At 43.1% G+C, this 26,296-nt stretch overlaps 1 protein-coding gene across 2 annotated transcripts in view; it reads left to right on the forward strand.

Moving 5' to 3' along the window:
- Positions 1 to 26,296, forward strand: part of SMCHD1 (structural maintenance of chromosomes flexible hinge domain containing 1) — a 397,862-nt gene that overhangs the window by 80,472 nt on the left and 291,094 nt on the right. For both annotated transcript variants that reach the window (XM_088469636.1, XM_088469637.1), the window contains exons 11-12: positions 7,440 to 7,560; positions 20,687 to 20,870. In XM_088469636.1, coding sequence (XP_088325762.1) covers positions 7,440 to 7,560; positions 20,687 to 20,870 — 305 coding nt within the window. The remainder of the gene's footprint in view (positions 1 to 7,439; positions 7,561 to 20,686; positions 20,871 to 26,296) is intronic.

Raw genomic sequence — 26,296 nt, forward strand, 5'->3', positions numbered from 1 at the left:
AACTCATGACAAAAAAAAAAAAAGAAATAAAGATGTTGGATTTTAAGAAGGCTGATTTTGCAGAGATGTGCAAGCAATTCATTGGACGATTGGATGAACTTGAAAGCAGTGCAGGAGAGGTGGGAAAAATTAAAGTGCTATACTAAAAACATCAGTTGGTAATCAAATAGTGTGAAAGCAAAAAAGATGGCCTTTAGGAAATTACCGGATTTTTACTCACCAGTAAAATTAATCCCTTGAAGTCCATCTGGGGAATGCCATTACCTGTGGATTGGAGGCATGGACTAACTAGTTCAAACTGACTCCCACCCCCTATATAACCCCTCCCCATAACCCGGATCCTCATTCTAATGTTTAACCAAGCCTGGAGAAAAACTCACAAAAGAACTGAGAACATAACTAATAGAAATTAGTCTGAAGTCAAAAAAGGGAGGGATCTCCGCATCCCCCAGATGGACTTCAAGGAATTGATTTTACTGGTGAGTAAAAATCATGTTTCTTTTATTGTCCTCTGGGGAATGCCATTACCTAAGGAAGCCAAATTAAGGGTGGGGGAGCATCGGAAACGACTGCTCTCAAAATTTTCCATCCTACACTGGTCTCACTAGTGCCGAATGTATGGAAACGGTAAAAGTTTGTAAATGTATGTATGGAATACCAGGTGGCTGCTCTACACAACTGTTCTACCGAGGCTCTATGTCGTACTGCCCAGGAAGCTCCGACCTCACGAGTCGAATGGGCCCGAATTAAGGCCGGAACCAACACATTGGAGGACACATAAACCTGCCTAATAGCAACCGTAACCCATCTTGCAATGGATCCTTTAGAGCCTGGCCAGCCTCTTTTTGGAACATCAATTAGGACTAACAGGGAATCTGTACGTCGGAAAGACGCAGTACTTTGCACATAAATGCCTAAGGCACGGACCATGTCCAACAAACAACGGCTAGGCTTCATTGGCTGAAGCCTGCCAAAAAGCTGGAAGGACTATGTCATGGTTTAATGTGAAACGCTGAAACCACCTTTGGAAGAAAAGAAGGTTTAGTGCGTAACACTAAACCTCATGAGAAATGAGGAGCGGAGACTTACAGGAAAGGGATGCTAACTCCGAAACTCTTCTTACTGAAGTAATGGCCAGCACAAAAACCACTTTTAAGGTAAGGTATCGCAATTCCACAGACTCCAAAGGTTGAAAGGGTGCTTTATGAAGCGCCTCTAACGCCAAGTTCAGTATCCAAGATGGATCTGGCAGAACATATGAAGGCTGTATGCGAGTTACCCCCTGAAGGAAAGTCTGTATTTCAGAATTAACAGCCAATTTCCTTAGAAACAGGATAGACAGGGCTGATACCAGTTCTTTGAGCGAGGATAACCTAAGTTCCCTCGCTACTTCATCCTGTAAAAAAGACAATAGCCGGGATAAACGAAAACTCTCAGGCTTAAACTTGTTCTGTTCGCACCAATAAATATACCTCTTCCAGATGTGATATATTTTTGACGTGACTGGCTTATTGGTCTGGATCATGGTATTTTCCACAAATTTGGAAAAATCTTTAGATCTCAGAAACTTGAATTGAAGAACCATGCTGTCAATGCCAATTGAGTCAAATTTGGACGTCGGCAGGGACCCTGAATCAATAGTTTTGGTCGCAGAGATAACCGAAACGAAACATCTGCCACTATGCTCTGAAGGGTTACATACCAGTGTCGGAGCGGCCAATCCGATGCTACCAGAATGACCAGCCAAGCCACTAATTGAATCCTCCGTAATACCCTTGGGATCATCACCAGAGGAGGAGATATACAGTATGTACCCCAACTGGAATGACCAAGGTGCTTTAATGGCATCCACTATATATTCCTGAGGGTCCCGGGAGCGATCTCCGTATCTTGGTAGTTTCTTGTTGAGATGGGAGGACATCAGATCTATGTCTGGCTGTCTCCACATGGAAACTATCTCCCTGAAAATCTCCTGGGTGTACTATGTGGTGACTCAAAAAGTCTTCCTCCCAGTTGTCCACCCCTGGAATTAAAACTGCTGAGATCGCAGGAATCCATTTCCTTGCCAAATGAAGAATGAGATACTTCCTTTATTGTACACCAGCTGCAAGTGCCACCTTGCTTGTTTATGTAACCAACTGTTGTGGCATTGTCCGATTGGATGCGCACAGGCTAGGCCTTTTAACAGAGACTGGGTCTGGATCCGCGTGTTTCGTACTGCTCCTAGCTCCAGGATATTGATAGGAAGCGAGACTTCCTGGCTGGACCAGAGACCCTGAAAGTGTGTCCCCAGTACCACAGCACCCCAGCCTGTTAGGGTAGCATCTGTGGTAACCACAATCCGGTCCATTACCACCAGACTGCAATCCTTGTTCAGATTTCTCTCCAGTCACCAACGAAGGGACTGATGTACTTGGAGAGAGAATCTGTACATCTGTCTTGTCAGATGAGGGTCTGACTTTACCCAGTGATGTAATAACTGGTTTTGCAAGGACAAGCATGAAATCTGGCAAAAGGTATGGCTTCGAACTAAGCCGTCATTATTCCCAGTAATTGCATGGCCCTGAGGATTGGAATCCTTGGCAGTTCTGTGGACCGCCCTTGTATTGAACTGGAGCTCCTGAACTTTTGCCAGAGCAAGAAACACCCTTTGACACAGAGGGCGGAATTCAATTGTTTTCATCCCCTATCGCACCCGACGGAGCTATTCTATTCTTGCTCCTGTCGGGCGCGATCAGCTGCCAAGCGCTACATTTCAGCTCGCAGCCCCTGGGGGATGAGAGCTGAAATGTGCGAAAAGTTACATGTTTGGGCGCCCAAAGATCACTTTTCGCGATCGCGCCCAGCACTTTGGTCGGGTTTAGCTGCTTTATGCGGCTAAACCTGACCTCTATGGGCGCGATCAGCGCGAAGAACGGCAGCAATTGAATGGCGGCCCGCGATCTCCTGTCACTTTAGACAGGAGTTCTGGACCGCGTAATCAATTGAACTCCGCCCAGAGTGTCAAAGATGAGCCCCAAAAACATAATTACTTTGAGATGGAACCAAATTTGATTTTGGCAAATTTATGACCCAACCAAAAGTTTGCAGCAGTTCTGTAGTGACCCGCAAATGTTGATGCAAAAGGGCTACCGTAGATGCCCTTATCAAAAGGTCGTCTAGGTATGCGAACACATTCACTCCCTGTTTTCTTAACAGAAGGATCATATGTGCCATGACCTCTTTGAAAACTCTGGGAGCGGTAAAAAGGCCAAAAGGCAAAGCCTGAAACTGAAAATGACGATCCCCTACCGCAAACATCAGAAGACATTGATGACCCGTCCATATGGGAATATGAAGGGGTGGCATCTTTTATGTCTACTGATGCCAATAATTGGTCCTTTTCCATGGAACCAATTACTGTCCTTACTGACTCCATCTTGAATTTCTTTATATGGAGATAAGGATTCAGCCATTTCAGATTGAGAATGGGTCGGCATGACCCATCTGGTATGTCCCCCAGAAACAGGCTGAAGTAAAATCCCTGACCCCTTTCTGATTTTGGTACCGGAACAATTACTCCGAATCCTGACATTCTGAACTGCCTGAATGAGAGCCTTTTTCCTGTTCACCTCTCTGGGACAATAGAAATTTTTCTGGAACATGTCTCTCTAGGCCCAGAATATATTCTCTTTTGACAAGACCCTTCACCCAATGATCTGGATTGGAATGACTCCAAGTACCCTTGAACCTGAGTAACCGGGCCTCCACTCGAAGACATGTTCCTGGCTCTAAATAGTCATGCCGATTGCCCTGTCTGCTTTGCCACAGTACGGGTAGGGCCTGATCCAACACGCCTCTAGGCATTCCTCGATAGGGCTGAAAGTTCCCCCTAATGTGGGCACGAAAGGAACCAAACCTGGGTTTAGGCTTTAGGTGTAGCACCAGGAAGGAGAGGATTTTTACCCCGTCACCTGAAAAATAATTTTTATCAATTCCGAGCCAAATAGGAAACCACCTTCAAATGGCAGAGCCTCTAAAGTGTGTTTAGACTCCATATCTGCCTTCCACAATTTCAGCAATAACGAGTGTCTGTCCGAATTGGCTAAAGCAGAAATCTGAGTCTGTAATTGGACCGTGTCTAATAACGCCTCACTTACAAACGCCAAAGCTATTGTGACCTGATCAGCTATGGTGCTGATTTCAGACCTATTTCCTGACTTAAACCTAATGACCATTTTCGGCATCCAGGCATTAATGACTTTGACTACCCAGGCGCTAGCCAGGATAGGCCTCATGAAATTACCTGTCACAGAAAAAATTGATTTTAGCAGTGATTCAATCAGTTTATCTCCAGCTTCCTTCAGCATTACAAACTATGCTGTGGGAATTACCGTATTCCTTACTAACCCTGCAATGGGAGCATCCACCATTGATGGAATTTCCCAGGCCTTTGTGTACTCTTCCAGAAATGGATAAAGGACTTCAAACGTCTTAAGAATATGAGTTTTGTGATCAGGTTTCAACCAGGCCTCCTTTTATGATTTCATCAAAGTGAGAAAACACAGGAAAAACCGACACCTGCTTCTTCTTGCATTTAAAGAAAGAGCTGAAACTGTGTACAGGAACTACCGTTTCTTGAAGATGTAATGTATCTCGGACTGCATTAATAAGCACAGATACCCCTCATAATGAATGGAACTCTTCCTGACAATTAGAGGTGTCGTCCCATTCATCATCCAGTTCCCCTTCCTGAGAAGAGGCTGCTGAGGCCTCATCTCCCTGAAACCCCATAAAGGAGGGACCTGAACGTCTCTTGGGACACGTCCCATCTGCCGACGTTAATTTCTCTAGGGATGATGCCATGTGGGTCAGACAACATCCCATCTCTTGGTCCCAACGAGGCTCATTAGAGGACTCTGACACCCTAAGTGGCTGAGAACAGAGTAACGCTTTGGAGTGACCTAACTCCTTATGGCCTCTGTAATGGACCTGGCCCAATCAGGCATGCACTGCAGTGAAGTCAATTCCCCCATTGGGATTAGCGACCCTGAGAACAACTGGTACACAGAGACCCTGGTTCTGTCCAGGATTTAGGCAATTTTTTCTCACATGTCATGCAGGTAAAAACTCTTTTAGTTTTGTACAGAAAATCATATGTACACTGCATCAGTGCCAAACAGCCAATACTCAGCCACAATAAGTTACATAAACCACGGTAAAAACTTATTGTTACTGCTTCTTGGCTCCTTCAGCAATTCCCCAGTGCAAAAAAGTCCCAGTCAGACAGCCAGCAGCTCTAACGCCCTCCAAACCACAGCTTGTTTGGGGAGTGAGTATTTTATACTGATTGCCCAACTGTTGCTAATTATCCTGAGTGATTAGGGCATGGCCCTGGCTTGCTGCTACAGCATAAAAAAATACAAACCAGAGGCCAACTCCATGGGGAGGCTAATGGACGGCCGCTTTAACTATGCGGAAGTAGCGTGCTCTCCTGCAGTATATCGACAAACAAGGTAATTACATTATAATGCATTCTACTTTACCTTGTTTGTCTGTGGCCCCCTCAGAAGTGTATCTGGATAGGAAGAGTCTCAGTGACATTGAAGTGAAGTATGGTGACTCTCGAGGGGCTGTCTTTTTAGAGTGGGAAAACTGGTTCACACAAACTGCTCACACTCTGACAGTGCTAGCCCCTCTCAATCAGGGACTAAACCACCCTATAGTAAAACCGAAAATAAATAAATAAAAACCTAACCTTAAAGCTAGGACCTAGCTAGTGCCTTCTCCAATACACTAAAAACAAGACATGATCCGGGTTATGGGGAGGGGATATATAAGGGGTGGGAGCAGTTTGAACTAGTTAGTGCATGCCTCCAACCCACCTAAGGCATATAACGCACAGGTAATGGCATCCCCCAGATGGACGATAAAGGAATATGCAGACTTATAATGTAGACAAAGAGGTGTATATTGTCAGGCGGAAGGAGGCCAAGAAGGCAATCAGACATGCAAAGGCACAAGCTGAAGAGAAAATGGCCCAGTGATTGGATAAGAACCTGATTGCAGAATAGGAAACAGAGTTGTAGTAAATGGAGTGCAGTCTCGGGTGGGAAAGGTTACAAGTGGTGTACCCCTGGGATCTGCACTTAGACCATTGCTTTTTAATATCTTTGTTAGGGACATTGCAAATTTTTTCAAAGTGAAACTATGCCTTTTTGCAGATGACAGAGGTATGCAATAGGTTAGACCCACCAGGATGGGTGAAACAAATGATTTGAGAGATATACGTAGACTAGAGAAATGGTCAAGATTGTGGCAACTACAGTTTAATGCCAAAAATATGCAAAATCATGCATTTGGCTTTCAAAAACCCAAAGGCTAGATATGGTATTAACCGCATTATTATGGACACTACTGAGGAGGAAAGGGATCTACGAGTCACCATTTCAGTTGCCTTTCTCATTGCTTTGTTACATTGCTTAGCAGGTTTTATAAGTCAAGTCAGATGCTTGGTTGCACATGGAGAGGAATCAGTAGCAGAAAGAAAGTAGTAATAATGCCTCTATATAAGTCATTGGTACGGCCTCATCTAGAATACTGTGTTCGGTTCTGAAGGCTATCTCTGTGAAGTCAGAACAAACACCAAAACACACACATAAGCGCCTGATCAGAATATGGAGATATAATACTTAATTCCCCATCTGTGCTGCAGCTTTTTAATAGAGATATACCTCAGCGGCTTCCTCTGAGGAAGCCGCTGAGGTATACCGCAAGGCGGGGAAACGCGTTGCAGACTCCAACTCCACATTATTATCCACTTAAAAAGTGGGAGGCACATATAGAAACCGTTGTAATTCCTACACCCTTCACCTGAGTTGGATGTAATTACCCTCAAATTAAATCTGAAAGTCTGCAGTTAAAGCACATCTTGTTTGTTTCATTTCAAAGCTATTGTGGTGGTGAATAGAGGCCAAAATATGAAAATTCTGTCAATGTCCCAATATTTATGCACCTGACTGTACATGGTTTGAGTTTGGTGTGGAAGTACTTGATTGGCCTGCACATAGCCCTGACCTCAACCCCAATGAGCACCTTTAGGATGAACTGGAACGGAGATTGTGAGCCAGACCTTCTCGTCCAACATCAGTGTCTGACCTCATAAATGCTCTACAGAATGAATGGGCACAAATTCCCACAGAAACACTCCACCACAATCTTGTGGATAGCTTTCCTAGAAGAGTGGAAGCTGTTGTAGCTGCAAAAGGAGGACCAAGTCCATATTAAAGTATATGTATTTGAATACAAAACCATTACAGTCCCTGTTGGTGTAATGGTCAGGCGTCCATATACTTTTGTCCGTATATATATGTGTGTGTGTATATGTATGTGTGTGTATATATATATATATATATATATGTATGTTGATATTCATCTGTATTTTTGTCTTATTTTTTAAGGAAATGAGGACACCGAGCTTGATGATGACTGCATAATTGTGGAGAAGGAAGCTCGCGGAAAAAGGCCAATCTTTGAATGTTTCTGGAATGGGAGGCTGATTCCATATACCTCAATTCAGGAGTAAGCTTTGTAATTGATGGTGACAATAGAAGTTAATTAAGAACTAAAAATTTTTTTGCTGTCACATGATCTTTAGGTCTCCTATACCTAGCGCTAATTTCTTTTTCAGGATCCATTGGCTCCACAGGGAGACCTTGGGGTGTAGGTTGGGTCTGGATCCCAGGCACCACGCAGTTAAAGCTTTTGCTCCCAGGATGCATCGGTCCATCCTCCCTATACCCCGCCCCCGAGCCAGAGGCACCTCAGTTATAGTTGGTGCTCGGCCGGAGTTGGGTCACTAGTATCGCAAGGGGGCTGTTAAGCAGCCCCAAAACTGATTTTATTTTATTCTTTTGATAGTGTTTTCTTCTGTTAGAGCGCGCAGCCGCAGACTGTCCATAGGACATCTGCGCTGCTGCTCCGTCACCCTGTCGGCGCCACGACACCAGTACCGATCTGGGACTCTCAGCGGGACCCTGGGGTCTGTGCTAGCCATTCCCCGCGGGACATCCCGGACTGCGGCCGGACGTACGGGGACAGGTAAGAGCCTATTAGCAGTCCTACCTCCGGTCTCACGGGATAGACCGGAGGTGCTGGCTGTGGAAGCAGGCACACGATACCCTGCGCTCCACTAGGACTTGTAGTTGTAAGGGAGCCAGCATCCCGGGGGTTAATTGCTAGCCAGGGGAGGCAGCCTTCCCGTTTAGCGGCTCCTCCCCTCAGCTTAGTGCGCCTTTCCACAGAGGTCTGGCTTTGCTGTGCTGCTTCCTCCTGTGGTCATGCCCCCTCTGAGGTGTCCAGCGGCCATTTTCTCTGGTAGTTAATCGCAGATATCCCAGGCAAGGGTGTGGTCCATTCCCCCTGCCTACCTCTCCCTTGATTTGGTGTATGCAGCACTATAGCCTTCTCAGACACTGAATCTGGGCAGTTGATTGTAGTGCCACTTTGCAGTATAGTTTCTGCATTGTATGTGAGTTATGCTAGCGCTGCCTGTCTGTGTCTTTGTTTCCTAGCTGTCAGCATATATCTATACCTTTTCTCTAATTCTGTCCTAATACAGGTGTAGTTAAGTTGGCTCTTTTAACTCGCATATATATATAAAAGATATTATTTGTGAGGTCTGACATACTGTTGTGTGCTGCACTGTGCCATATTTAGACAAAGGGCTCATGCAGCTTACTAAAGTGTCAGACCGGACCAGTGTGTCGCATACTTAGGCAGTGGGCTACTGCAGCTTATTTTAAGCAGGTTTTGTCACATACATTCGTTGCACTGTGCCATATTTGGGCTGTGTGCTCCTGCAGCTTACCCAGGCATTAGACAGTACCAGTATATTGCTTCCTACTAGTATCCTACATACACGGTGGTTGCGTTATACGCAGTGTCATTGTGTGCCATTTACTCTGCAGTTATGTCTATCAAAGGCAGGATTATGGCTGTAATTCCCCTGAGGGGGTTTATCACAGCAGAACGTAATGCCCTCTTTGGGGTTTTGGGGTTGTCACGTCAGGTTCAGGTACCTCCTCTACCCCCACCATGGGTAGACGTACTTTCTAACTCAGTACAGAGGGCCTGATTCAGAGCCGGACGCTCTTTCAGAGCACTCGCTCTGAATCAGTGCCCGCCTATTGTATTTTTAGAGCGGCCTCCTGGCCGCTCGTATAGCTGTGGGTGACCACCCACAGCCATAGCGAGCGGCCAGGAAGATGGTCGCGATGGTAAAGACCATCGCGACCATTGGACTTGCGACGAGACCCTTGTGGTAAGGTCTCGTTGCCGCAAGGCCTGGAGTGCTTTTGGCTCTTGTCAGTGGGAGTGCTTTCGGCTCTGATATCACTTGTAATGTCAGTGGGGTCGGCCCCAGACGGTAGGCGTTCCCATGGGAACGCCTCCGTCTGGCCAGCCACGCCCCCGGCACGCCCACCAAAGGGGGCGTGCTGTCACTCAACATCGACAGCACGCCCCCTTTGTAGTGAGACCCGGAGCGACTGTTTGCCCGTCGCTATACGGGTCTCGCGCATGCACACGACGGAGCCGCCTCCGTCTTGCGCATGCGCACTGGGCCAACATCGACCTGCTTGCAAGCGCTCAGCGCTCGTGAGCAGGTCTGAATCAGGCTCAGAGCCTGATGGCTACATCTAATACCTTTCAAACCATGTTGCAAGGTGGGAAACCTCTACCCAGTAAATCCTTTACACGTCCTGTGTTATCGTCACAGTCCACGCCCAGATGCTGATCTCTCTAACCCGGACTCCCCTCCGGAGGAGAATGAGAGTCGGTCATGAATTAATATTCCTGCCTTGGTGTGAGCTGTCGGATCCATCGTATTAATAGAAGATTATGAGCCAGCCCCTAAATCACCTTCTGTTTAAACGACAGAAAGTAGTTCCAGCAGAATTCCCTTTATCGGATAATCTAGCTGAACTCACGTCTGCAGCCTGGCTATCGCCTTGTAAGAGGTTTCATACTGACCTCATGTTACACTTTTCCTGTGGCTCATTGTGCAAAATGGGAACCACCCCCTGCGGTGGATTCACATGTTACGCGTTTAATTAAAAGTGCTACGTTGCCTATTCCTACAGTAACTAACTTCCTTGAAGGATCCTACGGATAGGAAAGTAGAAGCTTGCCTGAAATCGATACTCCCAACCAACCATGGGTGGCTAAAGCTATAGAGAGCTGGGCTGACGCACTTGAAGACTTTTTTCCCTCAGATGCTTCTAGGGATCAGATGTATTTTGTTGCTCACATTCGAGATGCAGCTTCCTATTTTGGATAAGCGACATTAGATGCTGATCTCCTAACCTCCAGAGTCTCTGCTGCGGCTGTGTCTGCTGGCCGTACCCTGTGGATATGCTCATGGAAGGCTGATGTGGATTCCAAGAAAGGCCTAGAAGGGTTACCCTACAATTGTTGAGATCTTGTTGGGCACAGACCTTGACAAGATAGTGACTACTTCTACTAGGCCGAGGAAAGCCTAAAGGTCGGTAATTTCCTAGGCAGTTGGCTTCCACTAGAGCCGCCAAACCCAGGACCAAGCAGACCTGGAACACCAGACGCCCTTCTTCAAAGCCAGAGGATAAATCCTCAGCCTGACGGGACAGGCCATCCTCTGGGATATACCAGAGTAAGAGGCCGACTTCTTCAGTTCGCCCAGTACTGATGTCAAAACACCACAGATACTTGGGTAAGAGAAGTGGTCTCAAATGGGTACGCCCTCTCATTTCTCAGACAGTCTCCCCACCAGTTTTTCTACACAGGCCCTCATTCAGACCCGAGCAAAGCCTTACAAATCCAGAAAGCCATACAGTCCTTGCTGCAAACAGGGTAATTGTGCCAGTCCTACTATCTCAGTGAGGGTCCGGTTATTATTATTATTCTACTCTTTCTGGTTCAGAAGCCGAATGGGTCTCATCGGCCTATCTTCAACCTCAGATCCTTGAACAAATTTCTAAGGGTGCCAAAGTTCAGGATGGTAACCCTATGCTCCAGCATCCCGGAGCCTGGGTACTTTGGATATTCAGGACGCGTACCTACAGATACCTATAGCGCCCTCACATCAGCGTTATCTCCAGTTTGCTATACTACGGCAACACTTCCAATTCAGGCTCTGCCCTTTGGACTTTCCACAGCTCCACGGGTGTTTACCAAAATTATGCCTATCAGGGCGGCCCACCTACTTTGTCAGGGTGTCCGACTGTCACCATATCTGGACGACCTGCTCCTAGCAGGGTACCCAGAAGTGCTTCTCCGCCGTCTGTAGTTAACTGTTGCTTTCCTGCACAAGCACGGATGGTTAATCAACTGGAAAAAGTCCTCCCTGAATCCCTCACAGAGAGTGATTCATCTGGGAGCCCTGCTGGATTCTCAGGATCTGTCTTTGTCTTTCTGACATCAGACAAGATCTCCACACTTCAACTAGGAGTGCGCAGATGTCTCCACAGTCACCGAGTGCCGATACCCTCAGCAATGCAGTTTCTGGGATCTATGGTGTCTGCCTTCGACATGGTGGAATATGCTCCATTCCATTCCAGGCCTTTGCAAAGGCTGATCCTCTCCAGGTGGAACGGGTTCTCACCATCAGATCAAAGCTCAGACGATGGTGCTCTCTCCGGATGTGCGCCTGCCTTGATCTTGGTGGATATAGACATCTCATCTAACCAAGGGTCACCTCTTTTGGTTCCCAACGGACGCCAGTCTCCCGAGTTAGGGCACAGTGACCGGTCCGTGCTCTTTTCAGGACTGTTGGACATCGGTTGAATCAACATAGCCAAACAGCATATTGGAACTTCGAAGATAAGTATTACAGCACTCTAGATCATTTGTTGGAACCTCCCCAGCTGCTCCACTTATAAGATATCCCAATCTCTTAAGGAACATATAATTTACATACAACAGTGGTGCGCTCAGGGGTGATCCCAATTGATGGTGTGTGTTCCTATATGTATCTTCCAATATATTGTAATCAAGTCTTATCCTACTTAATTAATATAATAAGTCCCAAATGTCAATCTGTGGGTAAGGGTGTTCTTTAAAAGTTGACCATATAGTTTAAATATAGTCCCGTCCCTGGATGGGATAATTTCACTGATTATGTCCAAGAATCCAAATGAACCCTTATGTAAAAATAGTTCATAGGCAGTCCCAAAAAAAATTAAACTTATGATGTCTGTAGGATGGATGTTCTGATATTAATGCTATGCCTCTTCGTTCTCCTCTCCACCACAAATATAATACATATGCATGGTATCAGCAACTTGGTTAACACAATAATGCAGGATAGGTAAGTAAAGACTTGTACTTACCAAATGTGTAGTTGGTTCCTGCTGGTTCCCTAGTCCCGGTGCTTGCAGAGGTGGTGATGTGGAGGTATTGATTGGTGTGACTATGCACTATATAAGACTCTGGACTCATACAACACTTTTATTCTACAAATACAGGTACTGTGACTCACCAGAGTCTGACATAGCCAGTAAAAATTAACTGACTTGCTATAAAAAAGTTCCAAATGTGCTTTGCACAATTGTTCTCCTATATGGTTCTGTGTAAAAAAGGGCGTGGCCCAACGTGTTTTCATCCAAAATAGCAGACTTTTTCAAGGTGCCCACCCTTCTCTGTTTTCTCCCTTAAATAGGCTGTGCAATGTGCTCTATTTTTGCCGCTGGTGTCGGCGTTACCCGCACTTCCGTGTTCGTGGTTGTGTCATAGCTGGTTAGCATTCAATCTGTTACATGCACTAGAGTGTGAATTGAAGTCTCCATATTTGTCTTGCGCATGCGCCATCCATTTTGGTAGGGGTTTCATGATGTTCTGTACCATTGCGGCGGCCATCTTTTTGGTTGTCTATAGTAATTGGGATTTAGAGTGTATATAAAAATGTGTCTCAGTAGTGAGTGGCCATTTTGCTGGTTACACACTATGTGGATTGTATTTATGTACCCACGTTATTCATGTTAATCCCTCCTGTTGAATTCATTAGTTGGTCTGTCTTAAATTACTTGTATTGAGCTGCATAATGTCGCTCATCTGTTCATAGATGGCCTAATTGTCAGTAATCAATAAAGATGTTTACGTTTGTATCCTCATCTGCCGTTAGTAATGATTATTGCTAATCTCTACCATATATTGTTTTCACGATGTTATCTCTATATGAGTTATGTATGTAGTTTCTTACATCCCATTATATGGAACTTCTAAAAGTTCCAATAGATGGTCAGTGTCATATCAGGGAAATTCTTATGAGATATCAATTTAAGTTCTGGTGTCAGTCATTTAATATTCAAGAATGGTTATTATGAATATATGGATCTATATTCAGACCCTCTGGGATTAGGGTGTGCAGATTAAATATCCATCTGCTTTCGATCTTATCTATCCTGATGTTGTGGTCTCCTACCCTCCAATTTGGTGTGACCTGATCTATTGCTAAGAACTTCAGTCCCTTGGGGGTTGCTCTGGTGTTTATTCTTAAAATGTTCTGACACACTATGCTGTTCGAAATCAATTCTGATATTACAAATGTGTTCTCCTACTCTTGTTTTCAGACTTCTAGTAGTGCGCCCTACATATTGTAAATGACATGGACATTCCAGCAAGTAAATCACATTCTTGCTATTGCAACTTAGCGTGTGGCATATTTTATATTCCTGATGGGTCTGGTTACTGATGATGCTCTCTATTGGAGTGGTGCTTCAGAGTTATCGAAGCACCACTCCAATAGAGAGCATCATCAGTAACCAGACCCATCAGGAATATAACATCATGAAACCCCTACCAAAATGGGCGGCGCATGCGCAAGACAAATATGGAGACTTCAATGCACACTCTAGTGCATGTAACAGGATGAATGCTAACCAGCTATGACGCAACCATGAACCCGGAAGTGCGGGTAACGCCGACACCAGCGGCAAAGATAGAGCACATTGCACAGCCTTTTTAAGGGAGAAAACAGAGAAGGGTGGGCACCTTGAAAAAGTCCGCTATTTTGGATGAAACGCGGTGGGCCACGCCCTTTTTTACACAGAACCATATAGGAGAACATTTGTGCAAAGCACTTTTGGAACTTTTTTATAGCAAGTCAGTTAATTTTTACTGGTTATGTCAGACTCTGGTGAGTCACAGTACTTGTATTTGTAGAATAAAAGTGTTGTATGAGTCCAGAGTCTTATATAGTGCATAGACACACCAATCAATACCTCCACATCACTCCTCATCACCACCTCTGCAAGCACCGGGACTAGGAAACCAGCAGGAACCAACTACCCATTTGGTAAGTACAAGCCTTTACTTAACTATCCTGCATTATTGTGTTTACCAAGTTCCTGATACCGTGCATATGTATTATATTTGAGGTGGAGAGGAGAACAAAGAGGCATAGCATTAATATCACAACACCCATCCTACAGACATCATAAGTTTAATTTTCTGGGACTGTCTGAACTGTTTTTACATAAGGGTTCATTTGGATTCTTGGACATATTCAGTGACATTATCCCATCCAGGGACGGGACTATATTTAAACTATATGGTCAACTTTTAAAGAACACCTTACCCACAGATTGACATTTGGGACTTTTTATATTAATTAAGCAGGATAAGACTTGATTACAATATATTGGAAGATACATATAGGAACACACACCATCAATTGGGATCACCCCTGAGCGCACCACTGTTGTATGTAAATTATATTGGATCTTCAAGTTGTCTACAGGGCCCTCAACCTGGCCCAGCACATACTTCACGGAAAACCTGTACAGGTTCAGTCCGACAATACCACTAAGGTGGCTTACATCGACCATCAAGGAGGCACTCTAAGTCGGACAACAGTGACAGAAGTGAAACGCATTCTGACATGGGCCGAGGGTCACCACCCGGCCATCTCTGCGGTTTTCATTCCGGGATTTCTCAATTGGGAAGCAGACTAACCTCAGCCACAATGACGTGCTTCCCGGGGAATGATCACTTCTCCAAGAGGTGTTTCAACTCCTAGTGCACAGATGGGGCCTCTCAGAGGTGGACCTCATGGCCTCCTGACACAATCACAAACTGCTAGTGTACGGGTCCAGAATATGTGATGCCGAGGCAACCTTTGTAGACGCACCAGTGAAGTGGACCTGCCAGTTTTCATACCTATTACCTCCAGTTCCCCTTCTTCCTCGAGTTCTTCAGAAGTTCAAACAAGATGGAGGCACTGTCCTGCTGGTGACTCCAGCTTGGCCCAGACATTACTGGTACTCAGATCTTCGGAGTCTCTCCATCCACACTCCGTTGCTGCTATTTCAACGCCTGGACCTGTTGTCTCGAGGTTTTTGCCTTTACCCAGACTTGGCTCGTCTGTCTTTAATGGCATGGCTCTCGAGACATCCCTCCTGAGATCTAACGGATTCTCTAGCTCTATAGTCAACACTATGCTCACAGCTCGTAAGCCAGCCTCTGCTCTGATTTACCACAGAGTATGGCGTACATATTTCCAATGGCCTCGTACCGGAATCTACGATCCTCAAGCGTATAGGATTTCCAGAGTCCTCGTCTGCCTTCAAGCTGCATTGGACCTTGGACTTCGCCTTGCTTCACTGAAAGTGCATGTCTCTGCTCTATCCCTTTGGTTCCAGCGTAGACTTAATCCACTACCGGATGTTCACACCTTCCTCCAGGGTGTCGTCCGGATTCAACCTCCCTTTGTCCCTCCAGTGGCTCCGTGGGATTTGTCAGTAGTTCTTTGTGCCCTCCAGGGTCCTCCATTTGAACCCCTGGATTCTGTTAAACGCAAGTGGTTCACAGCGAAGACTTTTTTTTTTCTTCTGGCTGTTGCATCTGCCAGGATTTGAAGTGCCCTCCTGTTTTCCCCCCCTTTCTCATATTTTACCTGGACAGGGCTGCGCATTGCTCTCGCCCTGAGGTTCTTCCTAAGGTGGTTTTTCATTTCCATATAAATCAGGAAATTATAGTACCGGCCTTTCAGTCACCAGACCTCTCGGATGGTGAGGCCTCATTCGATGTGGTCCATGCTCTCAGGATTTCTGTGGTTAGTGCCAGTTCCCTTCGGATATCAGACTACTTGTCTGTGCTCTATGGATTTCACAAAAAGGGATGGCCAGCCAATAAACAAACATTGGCCAGATGGCTTCGTATGATTGTCTCAGTGGCTTACAAACAGGCAGGCATGCCTGTTCCGGCTTCTGTTACTGCTCATTCTACTCTGTCTATGGGCCCTTTGTGGGCTGCTCGCTGTGGCGCCTCGGCTGTTCAGCTTTGTTAGGCGGCCACATGGTCTTCCATTCAGAACTTTTCTAAGTTTATATGCATTTGATACCTTTGCCTCTCAAAATGCTTCCTTTGGGCGCCAGATTCTCCTCTCAGTGCAGGAGCGTCCCCACCCTTAAAAGGACTTCTTCGGGACAACCCCAAGGTCTCCCTGTGGAGCCTATGGACCCTGAAGAAGAAAATGAGTTATGGTAAGAATTTACCTTTAACTCTTTCTTCGAAGTCAATAGGGTCCACAGGACACCCGCCCTGACACACCCGGCTTCATAAGGGCTATATTTCTGGTCACCGGTTTCCAGTCTCCTGGTTATAAAATGTGGTCCTAATTAGCAATGCTGGCAGGCCTTTGCATAGATCCAGTCCCCTGGACATAGGTATGGTAATTTGCTGGTATGGGTGAATAAGTACGCTGGTATACAGTATGGATAGCACTCCTTTGGTTGAGACAAGTGGTGGAGGTTATGACAACTAAATACTGACTTGTTTCACTATGTCAAAATCACAGCTTTATTAAAGCTTTGATAAAGCTGTGATTTTGACACAGCGAAACGTGTCAGTGATTGGTTGTCATACCCTCCACCACCTGTCTTAACTAAAGGAGTGTTATCCATACTGTGTACCAGCGTGCTTATCCAGCAAGTCTCCTAAATATCCTTAAGGAGTTAGAATGGCAGGAGAATTATATTTTAGTACCTGCAGATATGTCATTGTACACTAGAATACATTACAAGGGGATAGAAGCATTCAAACTATTTTTGAATAACTAATTATAAAACAGTGTTAAAAGTATTTATCCTTGAGGGGATAGAGTTTATTCTGTATAATTATTTTTATTTTAACAACTGTTATTACATACAACATACAGGGACTTCGATGGGCACCGTATTCTCTGCCCTATGCAAACCTTTTTAAGTCATGGTGGGAGGACATCTACATTTGGAGTGGCAATGGGCCTGGGGCGAAACTGGTGCAATGGCATCGATGACATCCTGTTTATATGGCATGGGAGTCAACTGGAATTAGAGGATTTCTATTTTTATCATAATATTTTGAACACGCTTTTTATCCTTAATTTCGAGCAGCTGTGAATTTCTTAGATTTTGAGATCTATATTAAAAATAAAACAGTACAAACTAGAACTTGCAGAAAGACAAATATATGTGATGTTAGTGACTTCCTTCTGATAAAATGGCTAATATATATATATGTAGGAGCACTTGTAATGTAGGTGTGGGTGTCTGGTGTGAAAAGTCTGGATATTGGTAGATGCAAGAAGCGGATACATTTATAAAATAAAAAATAAAAAAATTTAAAAGAAATAAACTATGAAAAGTATGCTAAAAATAATAAATTAAATTATTCTAAATAAATTTAGTATAAAAATAATAGATGCTAATGTAAAAACCATAAATATGCTGCTAATGCAAACATATTGAGTGATAGTGTAGAATGTAAGCTTTCACTAGCAGGGCTCTCTTCCTTCATGTGCTTTTCCCTTACTTACACTATCACTTACTCCTAACTCCCCACAAATGCACCTAACACTTAGTTGCTGACGCCCTGCTGCTTTTTTTTTTTTAGAGTATTATGATCTCTAATGCAGCAAAGCATATAAACCATGTCCTTGTCCTGCATTGTTTGATACTGTTAATAACACTTTGTTATGTGAACATTTGCTTATGTACTTAGTATGGCACTGTGGAACCCTTGTGGCACCATATAAATAAAGAATAATAATAGAAAAAAGGGGCATTTAGTCATAGAAAAAGGTGAAACAATACAAGATAAATTATATATGATAAATGAATAAGTCATTTAATGGGGATAGAAAACAGCTGGTAAACGATAGGGTATATAGGATTTATATTCAATTTATACACCTATTGGTGTGTGATTATTTGCAATCCAGATTTAACTAAAGCTGTTAGGGGAGTGTGTGATCTGCAGGTTAGGATTTCCTGAGGCTGTGTAATAAAATTAGGTCTGTTATAAGTGTGAGGAAAGTAGAATTCCACAGATACCAGATGGTGACAGATGAGGGAAAATGTAGGAGTGTTTGGAATGGGGAACTGAATCGAAGGAGGAAAGAGCCAGACAGAGGGGTGACAAGTGGGTAAACAGAGTAAGTGGTGTTACTCACCAGTAATTAAGGTGCTCTATTACACACAGTGAATGTTTATAGCCCCCCATTGGGTAATTGTGCATGGGTAGCTTTGATAAACACTTTTAATGTGGAACGGGGTTCTAGCCCTACCTCTCCCTGGCCGTTACAAGCTTCCGGAAATTTTCAGCTGCTCCAGTCCTCAGGGAAAAGACATTCTATCAGTTGCGTTGTCCAACATTCTGCTCACTGGTATGAGTGGTGGCAGGGTCGATGTCACCTCTCTGTACGAAGTGTCGGTGGGCTCACGAAAGAGGTCCAACCTGTTTCGTCTCCTAGGGGACCAAATGCGTTGTTTTTCTTCCTTGCAGAGTTACTTCAAGTTGTTCAGGTTGGCTGGTTGACACTTGTGGACTAGAATTTTCATAGTGTCACAAATCCTAAATTTGTCAGGATTTTGACATGGCCATTGTAGAATAGTTAATTTTTTGTTGTTCAACTACACCATTGCTTTAGCCTTGTGCTTGGGATTATTGTCATGCTGATAGGTGAACTTTCTCCAAACTTTAGTTTCCTAGCAATCTGAAGTGGGTTGTCTTGAAGTATTTCCCTGTACTTTGCACCATCAATCTTGAACAAGACAGGGCTGTAAGGAGTGGTTTGTGAGTGATCGCATTGCGCAGGGCCAGTAAGTGGCACTGTCGCTGCCCCTTAGCCCCTGGAATGGCACTATGTGGCCAAAAGCACTGCTGCAGTGCTGCTTGGAGCGTTCTTAGGGCATGCAGTTTGCAGAACTACCCGGAGCATCTGGACATTTCCACTTCTACTGCCGCATACCCCGCCACCTCATGTGAGGTGACTGGTTTGGGGACAAGGCTGGAACACTGTGCGAGTGAGCAAGGTGCCCCGCTGAGGAAAAGCTTGCTGACAACATAATGCACACATAGTGCTTCTAATTGGGGCTAATCTGTGTAAGTGTAATTTGTAATACAAACAAATCTGTTGACTGTTTAGGTGGTTGAATACTTATGTGAACCATTGTAAATTAAATAATCATAGTATTTAATTTAGTAGTTTCAGGAAAATAAAATTCTGTGAGCTAAATTGTTGGGGAAATATGCTTCAGGTTGCATTTGAATTTTGCATGCTAAATTAGACCTATCCTGTCTCCATTAAGTTTACTGGAGTGCTTGCCCTATAAACCTCTTAAAATACACTGATTGAAGTATACCTATTGTATATACATTTGTTCATACATAGGGCCGTATTCAATTATTTTCGCACCCACGATACTTTTTCGCATGCCGACATCGCCAGTTTTTGTGTGCGAAATTGTATTGCACGCGCTCCCGCTATTCGCCGTATTCAATTCCAAAGGACGGAAAAACGATCCCGATTAACCTAACAGGCGAAAAGTGTTGGCAGAATTGGTGAAATCAGACTGACACTCCCCAAAAGATGCACTAACATTGGGGATCAATCTAGATGTCCCCGATTAGCCTTACTGAAGCTATTTGGGGTACTTAAGTGCTGTCAATTGCTCCAAAATAGCGGCTTTGCACAAGTGGTGAAGAATAGCATCAAGCAGTTTTTGGTGTAAATAAGTAGTCCTGTCAAATTTGGGGTGCAAGCATAGTTACAAATTGTTTAAGTCAAGTTTTAAGTGCCGCAAAAAACGAACCTTCAGCAAACGCCTGCAATTAAAAAACAAAACAAAAACAAAAAAAAAACCTTCCCCATACTATCGGACTCTCCAGAAGTCTATTTCGCTAGTTTTTGCGTTTGGACCCACACATCTCTAATACACAGTTTATTTAAAAAATGAAGGTGCTAGCATTTTGGTTCCTATGAGGAAGATATAAGGAAGTTTCATTGAGAGGCATTCACTTATCTTAGTGGGGGAAGCATTCAGTGGGAAGGTACTACATCATAGATCGGTGAAAGCTTGATGACTGGTATACTGAGATAATTAGGTAAGATGTGAGATATAAAATACAGAGTTGACTACCAGAATGAAATAAGAGGTCATTGGGGAATTAAGAGATTGGGATGGGAAAAAATAGCTCTGTCAATTTCCAAACCTTTATATTCATAAATTAACCAAGGTAAATCATGTACTCCCATATATTTATAAAAAGGATGTAAATAAAAGATGTGATGAAAGATAAAGCTACCCATATAGTAAAATTAACAATTTCATTACATTGGTTCATATGTATTGCTTATCTATTGAGTAGTTTGTCAGACTGATTTATTATTTTCTTTGTCATTTATTTCTAGTTTTGACTGGTGTGCTGCACCTAAAAAGAGAGGAATTGTTCCTACTGAGTGTTATAACAGAATCTCTGGTGTTTTATTTACAAATGACAAGTTTGAAGTCAGCACAAATAAATTGACTTTCTTAGATTTGGGCTTAAAACTACAAGACAAAACTACAATATTTAAACGGATATCAAATGGACAGGTAAGCAGTTTGTATGTAATTTTCTTCTTTTTAACATCAAGCAAAACCACCTCATTATGATAGTATTTCTCAATCATCAATCTTGATTCAGGACAATGACTCAATGGCTGCTCTGCTTTATGTGTTTTATCTGCTCAGCAGAGTAACCAGTAAGAAAAAATTGGGTCCTACTTTCTACCACATGTTTTCCTGTCTCTTCAGCAGAGTAAGGCTGAGGTCAGAATAGGTAGAGCTGTTGGCGCCAGAGGTATGAGACACTGTTTAACCAGGTCTCTCTAAAATGTAAAAGCCTACTCTGGAGTGTGGCAGTAGAGCTCTTTTCCTGTGCGGCTGATGTCATGGACGAGTCATTGCACAACTGCACATGACGGAGCCGCTGGATAAATGCTAGCTTTACTGTTTACTTCTACAGCCTCAAGTATTTCAGCTGCAATCTGTCCCTTAGCAGTCTAAGGACACTTGTTCTAGGTAAGCCGTTACTAAGGGTTGTTCGTTATCAGTTATTAGGATAGGGTTTATATTTTTCTGTGTCCTATATATTTTTCTGTGGTCTGTTTGGTATGGTTACCGAGTCTGTGGCAGGACCGAAAACTAGCAAGACACATGAACATGTTTGGAGAGCCTGCAATATGAATATACCAAATAAACATCATATATGGGATGTATCCCTAAGAAAGCTAATCAAGTGCAAACTCAAGAACAATATAAAAATTTTATTTATTGGATTACGGCCATTCAAGGAGTTAAAAAGACATTACCACAGATAGGCATTTATCTGGATATTGAAGTTTCCTCTGCAGGCTCTATGTATTCATGTGTACACTAATCTGAAAATAAGGAAAAGGAAATTAAATATGAACCCAGAACTTTTAACCCCAAAATATTTGATATGAAGAAGACAATAAAACAATAGCCTTCTACATTTATCAAGGCATTTTTACAATACCTCCTCTACCAGTAAACTAAAGTACAGTGACATGGAAAAGGGGAATCCCAAATCTAATCAATAAGGAGTGTGAGCAGGGCTGCCCATAGGCGCAGGACACATGGACTAGAATTGTCTAGGACATAGGTACTTTGGTATTAGAATTGTAATGTGTGGATATTCTGCCTACCTTCCCATTTAAAAAATGAATTGCATCCAAGATGGTCTACTTCAAGATGACCGCCATACTGGTAACACACCCTAAAAATGTTTCCCCCACTCTCCTATCATGTGTAGACACTGGATTAATATTTCCTTACTAATTTCCTTATTATAAAGGTGTTCCACACTTATGGACCACCCTGTACATGAAGAGAAGTGTTTAGACTTCTAAAATCACTTAAAGAGGTCCACCTATGGTGGTTGGTCGCCTTTCCCGTAAAGCAGAACATGCCTACTAGTACTCGCATGCCTCCGGAACTTCATCTCCAGGTAGAAGAGGCTTATCACTAATTACGTATCATTGCAACTTAAGAAGTAGACAAGACATTAACCAGGTCTCAAAGATATTTAAGTTCAGTATAAACATGGGCAGAGGATATGATAACAGTTGACATTGTCCAATTTAGTAACCTACTTTATTGTATAAATGGCAAATGGTAATGCAGTAGTCATACACTCCAAGATCACACTCTAAGTTCTTGCAGTTATACCTATAATAGAAAACCCACTAATGGTGAGAACACTAATATGTACCATTGTATAGTATGTAACCCCAAATGTGAAATAATCGCTTTAAATTTTCACATGGAGGACAGCATCCCCAAAAAATAAAAGCTTATAGTGTGATACGCTTAATAAAATGTATTATAGAAACCTCACCACACAAATAAAAACATATGGCAGAAATCACTTCCTACCGGGCATTAGATGTACATCAGCATATAAAGTACGTGGACTCAGATGGAAGTAATTATTTCAGAAGGGTATGATCAAAGAAACCTTTGAGCCTAATGCAAGTTCATATCTAGTAAATATATTTCCATAGGGATTAGTCCTGGTGTTGGTGTGTTCCCACAGAGGTTCATCTTGTGGTTTTCACATCTATCAAGTCTATTGAGTTTGCGAGACGCCTGGACAATAGTTTAAGTATTGTGAATATTCTTTTATAATAGAAGGGGTGTGATTGTTTAGTTTTGTTTTTTTACCCCCTATATATTTCTACCTGCTTATGGTGTGGACACTGTTTTCCACCTTTATTCCACTCAGGATGTTTTTTTATATTATATAGTATACATTATTTTTGCCATTTTGTTTTGTCTTTCATGCTAACGGATAATTCTGGTCAATAAAAATTCAGGAATAACCGAAGACCTTGACGCATTCTCTTTTTGGGACTTTATGTGCGTGCCAGTGTGTTTTTTTTTTTTTTTTTTTTTTTTTTTAATGCATTCTGTTTTAATTAAAGGTTCCAAATAAAGAAGTATCTTTTGTGTTGTAGAAATCAAATCCAGTTGTGTACTGTACATGCCATAATCAAGGACTGGAGACAGAATAACACTAAACATTCCTAGTTCAAGTGTGGCAGCAAATAAATCATAAGAATAGCCAAGGTCAGGATAAAGAAAATGGCAAAATAATATATGGGACTAGGTCAGCAGCAAAGAGTAGATCACAGGTCACTCACTACACCTGTGGTGAGAGGAGGATGCTATTAGACAAAATGGACATTAACCAGCAATGCCCTGAAGTCTGTTGCCAAGTGCCAGTCACTACAATAGCGGTATCCACTGTCATTTGTACAATAGAATGCCACCTTTCCAATAAGATGGTTCTTCACATTTCTGCCCTGCTAGAGCTTTTCTGGTCAACTATATGTGCTGCTATTGTGAATTGGAAACATCTAGGAGTCGCAATAGCTCAACTGTGAAGCAATAGGGCACACAAGGTCACAGCATTGGACCACTGAGTTCTGAAACATGTAAAATTATCTGTCCTCATTCGCAACATTTTCTGGAAGAAATGTTGACTGAAAAATGGTCAGGAGCTTCATGGATTGGGTTATAATTACCAAGTGGCACACACAAACCTCAAATCACCATCACAATGGCATACTTTGGATAGTGTGTTGTAAAGAACATAATGGTTAGATTCAGGAACAGTGGAAATTCATTCCCTGGAGTGCCTAATCACATCTTTACAATGTGGCAGTCTGACAGACAAAACTGGGATTGGCTGATGCCAGTAGAATGCTTCCTGCATACTGCTAACTGTAATGTTTGGTGAAGGAGGAATAATGGCTGACATTTGTGTGGAAGCAATTGACTGGGATATATAGAGCCCTGACCTGAACCCATTGAGATAAATAGGAATGCTAACTGTGAGACACACCTTATTTCTCAACATCAGTGCCTGATCACCTTATTCCTCTTATGGCATGCAAATCCACACAGCTATGTTTGTTGGTTTTGGAATGAGATGTTCAACTAGCGCACATAGATATAATTTTTGCATATTCACAACCATGATAGAACTTATAGCACCAGGTAAAGGGGCATGCACACAAGACTATTTGCTCCATGAGCGACATTGTTTAGTGTGTGTCCCGCAGGGGTGTGCAAAATGTCGTAAACAACATTGAGGTCACACACTGAAAGATATCGTTTAGTACCGGGCACATCCCTCCTCCCCGAACATGCAACAACCTGACAAATTGTTCTTTTAATTATTTTCAACCCACACTTTTGTTTCAAAAAAAAAAAAAAAAAAGGAAATTGATCCAATTAGTGAGTCAGAGGTTGTACCATTTAAATAATCTATTTTCTTTCTATAATGAATGAGAATTTTACAGATGTTTATATTAATTTTATTTAATCAAGTCAATACAGGTTTTAAGAGCATTTCTTTGGTGTGTGTGTGTGTGTGTATGTATGTATGTATATATATATATATATATATATATATATATGTATATGTGTATATATATAATATATATTTTGTGCATTGTGTAGTTTTAGCCAAATACTAGTAAAAATGATTGTATGTGTGTGTATATATATATATATGTGTATATATATATATATATGTATGTCATATATATTAATACTGGGTGTCTCCCAAACCCCTGGACCTAGAAACATAATTCGGGGAGTATATGCCTTCCTTGATGTAGGCACCCACTAAAGCAGGGATTTTTTAAAGTTCGACTCCTAAGGGGGGTGAAAAGGGCTAAAAAAAATATATATTTTTTCCTCCCCTGTGCAATGTCCTCACTGACTGACTGACTCACTCATCAATGCCCTGCCCAAACCTCTTGATATAGAAACATGAAATTCAGGGAGTATATTCCTTCTATGACCTAAGCACCCAGTACGCAGGTATTTTTTTAAATTCGACCCCTTGAGGGGGTGAAAAGTGGTAAAATGTTTCCTTTCAAATGATGTGTTTGGGTGACAAAGCAATATGTCGCAAGTGCTGTGGGATTGTGAGCTCATTGTCTAGGTTGAGTGGCGGCTTCAGAGTTGGGGCTGCAGCGCAGGCCAGTATTCAAATAGGGGAACCACACCAACTGCCAGTGATGTTTGGCAGCATTTAGTATGACCATTGTTGTGGCTCCCGCCACCTCTGGAGTTGCCACTGCTTAAAGTCTTTACACTTTTACTAAGTGTTTTCCATTTAGATACTTCACTTGCTTTGTATTTGTATTTTTCATTTTCTTTAACATGGCAATTGAGTTTTTCAAGGTTAAAGGGGTGGTGATGCCTCACACCATTGTCTTTATCACAGGAGATGGAGTCTGCCTGTTCTGGTCCCTTTCCTATCTCATGTATGACACTCAGCTAATGACTGGGAAGGTGTGTGAACTAATAGTGAGGCACATAGTGGACAGCTGGGATGAGTTCTCAATCATGTCCCACAACAGCAAGGAGAGGACAACTACACTAGCTCTGCTGAGTACCTCCTTGACATGTCCCAAACCTTTACTTATGGTGGTTTGTGAACTGGTGGTGGCTGGGCAACTGTTTGAGTTCGTCTTCGTGGTTTACTGCAATGGTGAGCTCTATGAGAGTTTCGGTGCTCAACATCACCCCTTGAGTAGGCTACGCTTTATGAATGACCTCTGTAGGTGCCATTGTGGTGCGTACTTGCTACATGAACTTCAAAAAATGTGCAGCACAGCACCCCTCCCCCAGCTTGACTACTCACAACTCATAGGCATCACCTCTTCCTGTGCCCAAGAAGGCTTCTTCCAAATGTCGTGCAAGATTCGCATACACCAAAATGAGGAAGCAACTTCAGTATGCGGCAAAGATATATGCACATATTAATCCTACAGTGCACCGTGCTGCCGGGCTAAGTACCAGCAATCTAACCCTGAGGGGAACAAAGCAACGGTGGCCGGATACCAGCAAGATCACCCGAGGTGCACAGAGCAGCAGTGGCCAGGTGCCAGAAAGGTCACCCCAGAGGTGTTTGCAAAAAGCCTTAGTTTACTTAATCT

The sequence above is a fragment of the Taudactylus pleione genome, unplaced genomic scaffold (assembly GCF_031769625.1).
Source record: "Taudactylus pleione unplaced genomic scaffold, aTauple2 ptg000093l, whole genome shotgun sequence".
Classification (NCBI taxonomy): Eukaryota; Metazoa; Chordata; class Amphibia; order Anura; family Myobatrachidae; genus Taudactylus; species Taudactylus pleione.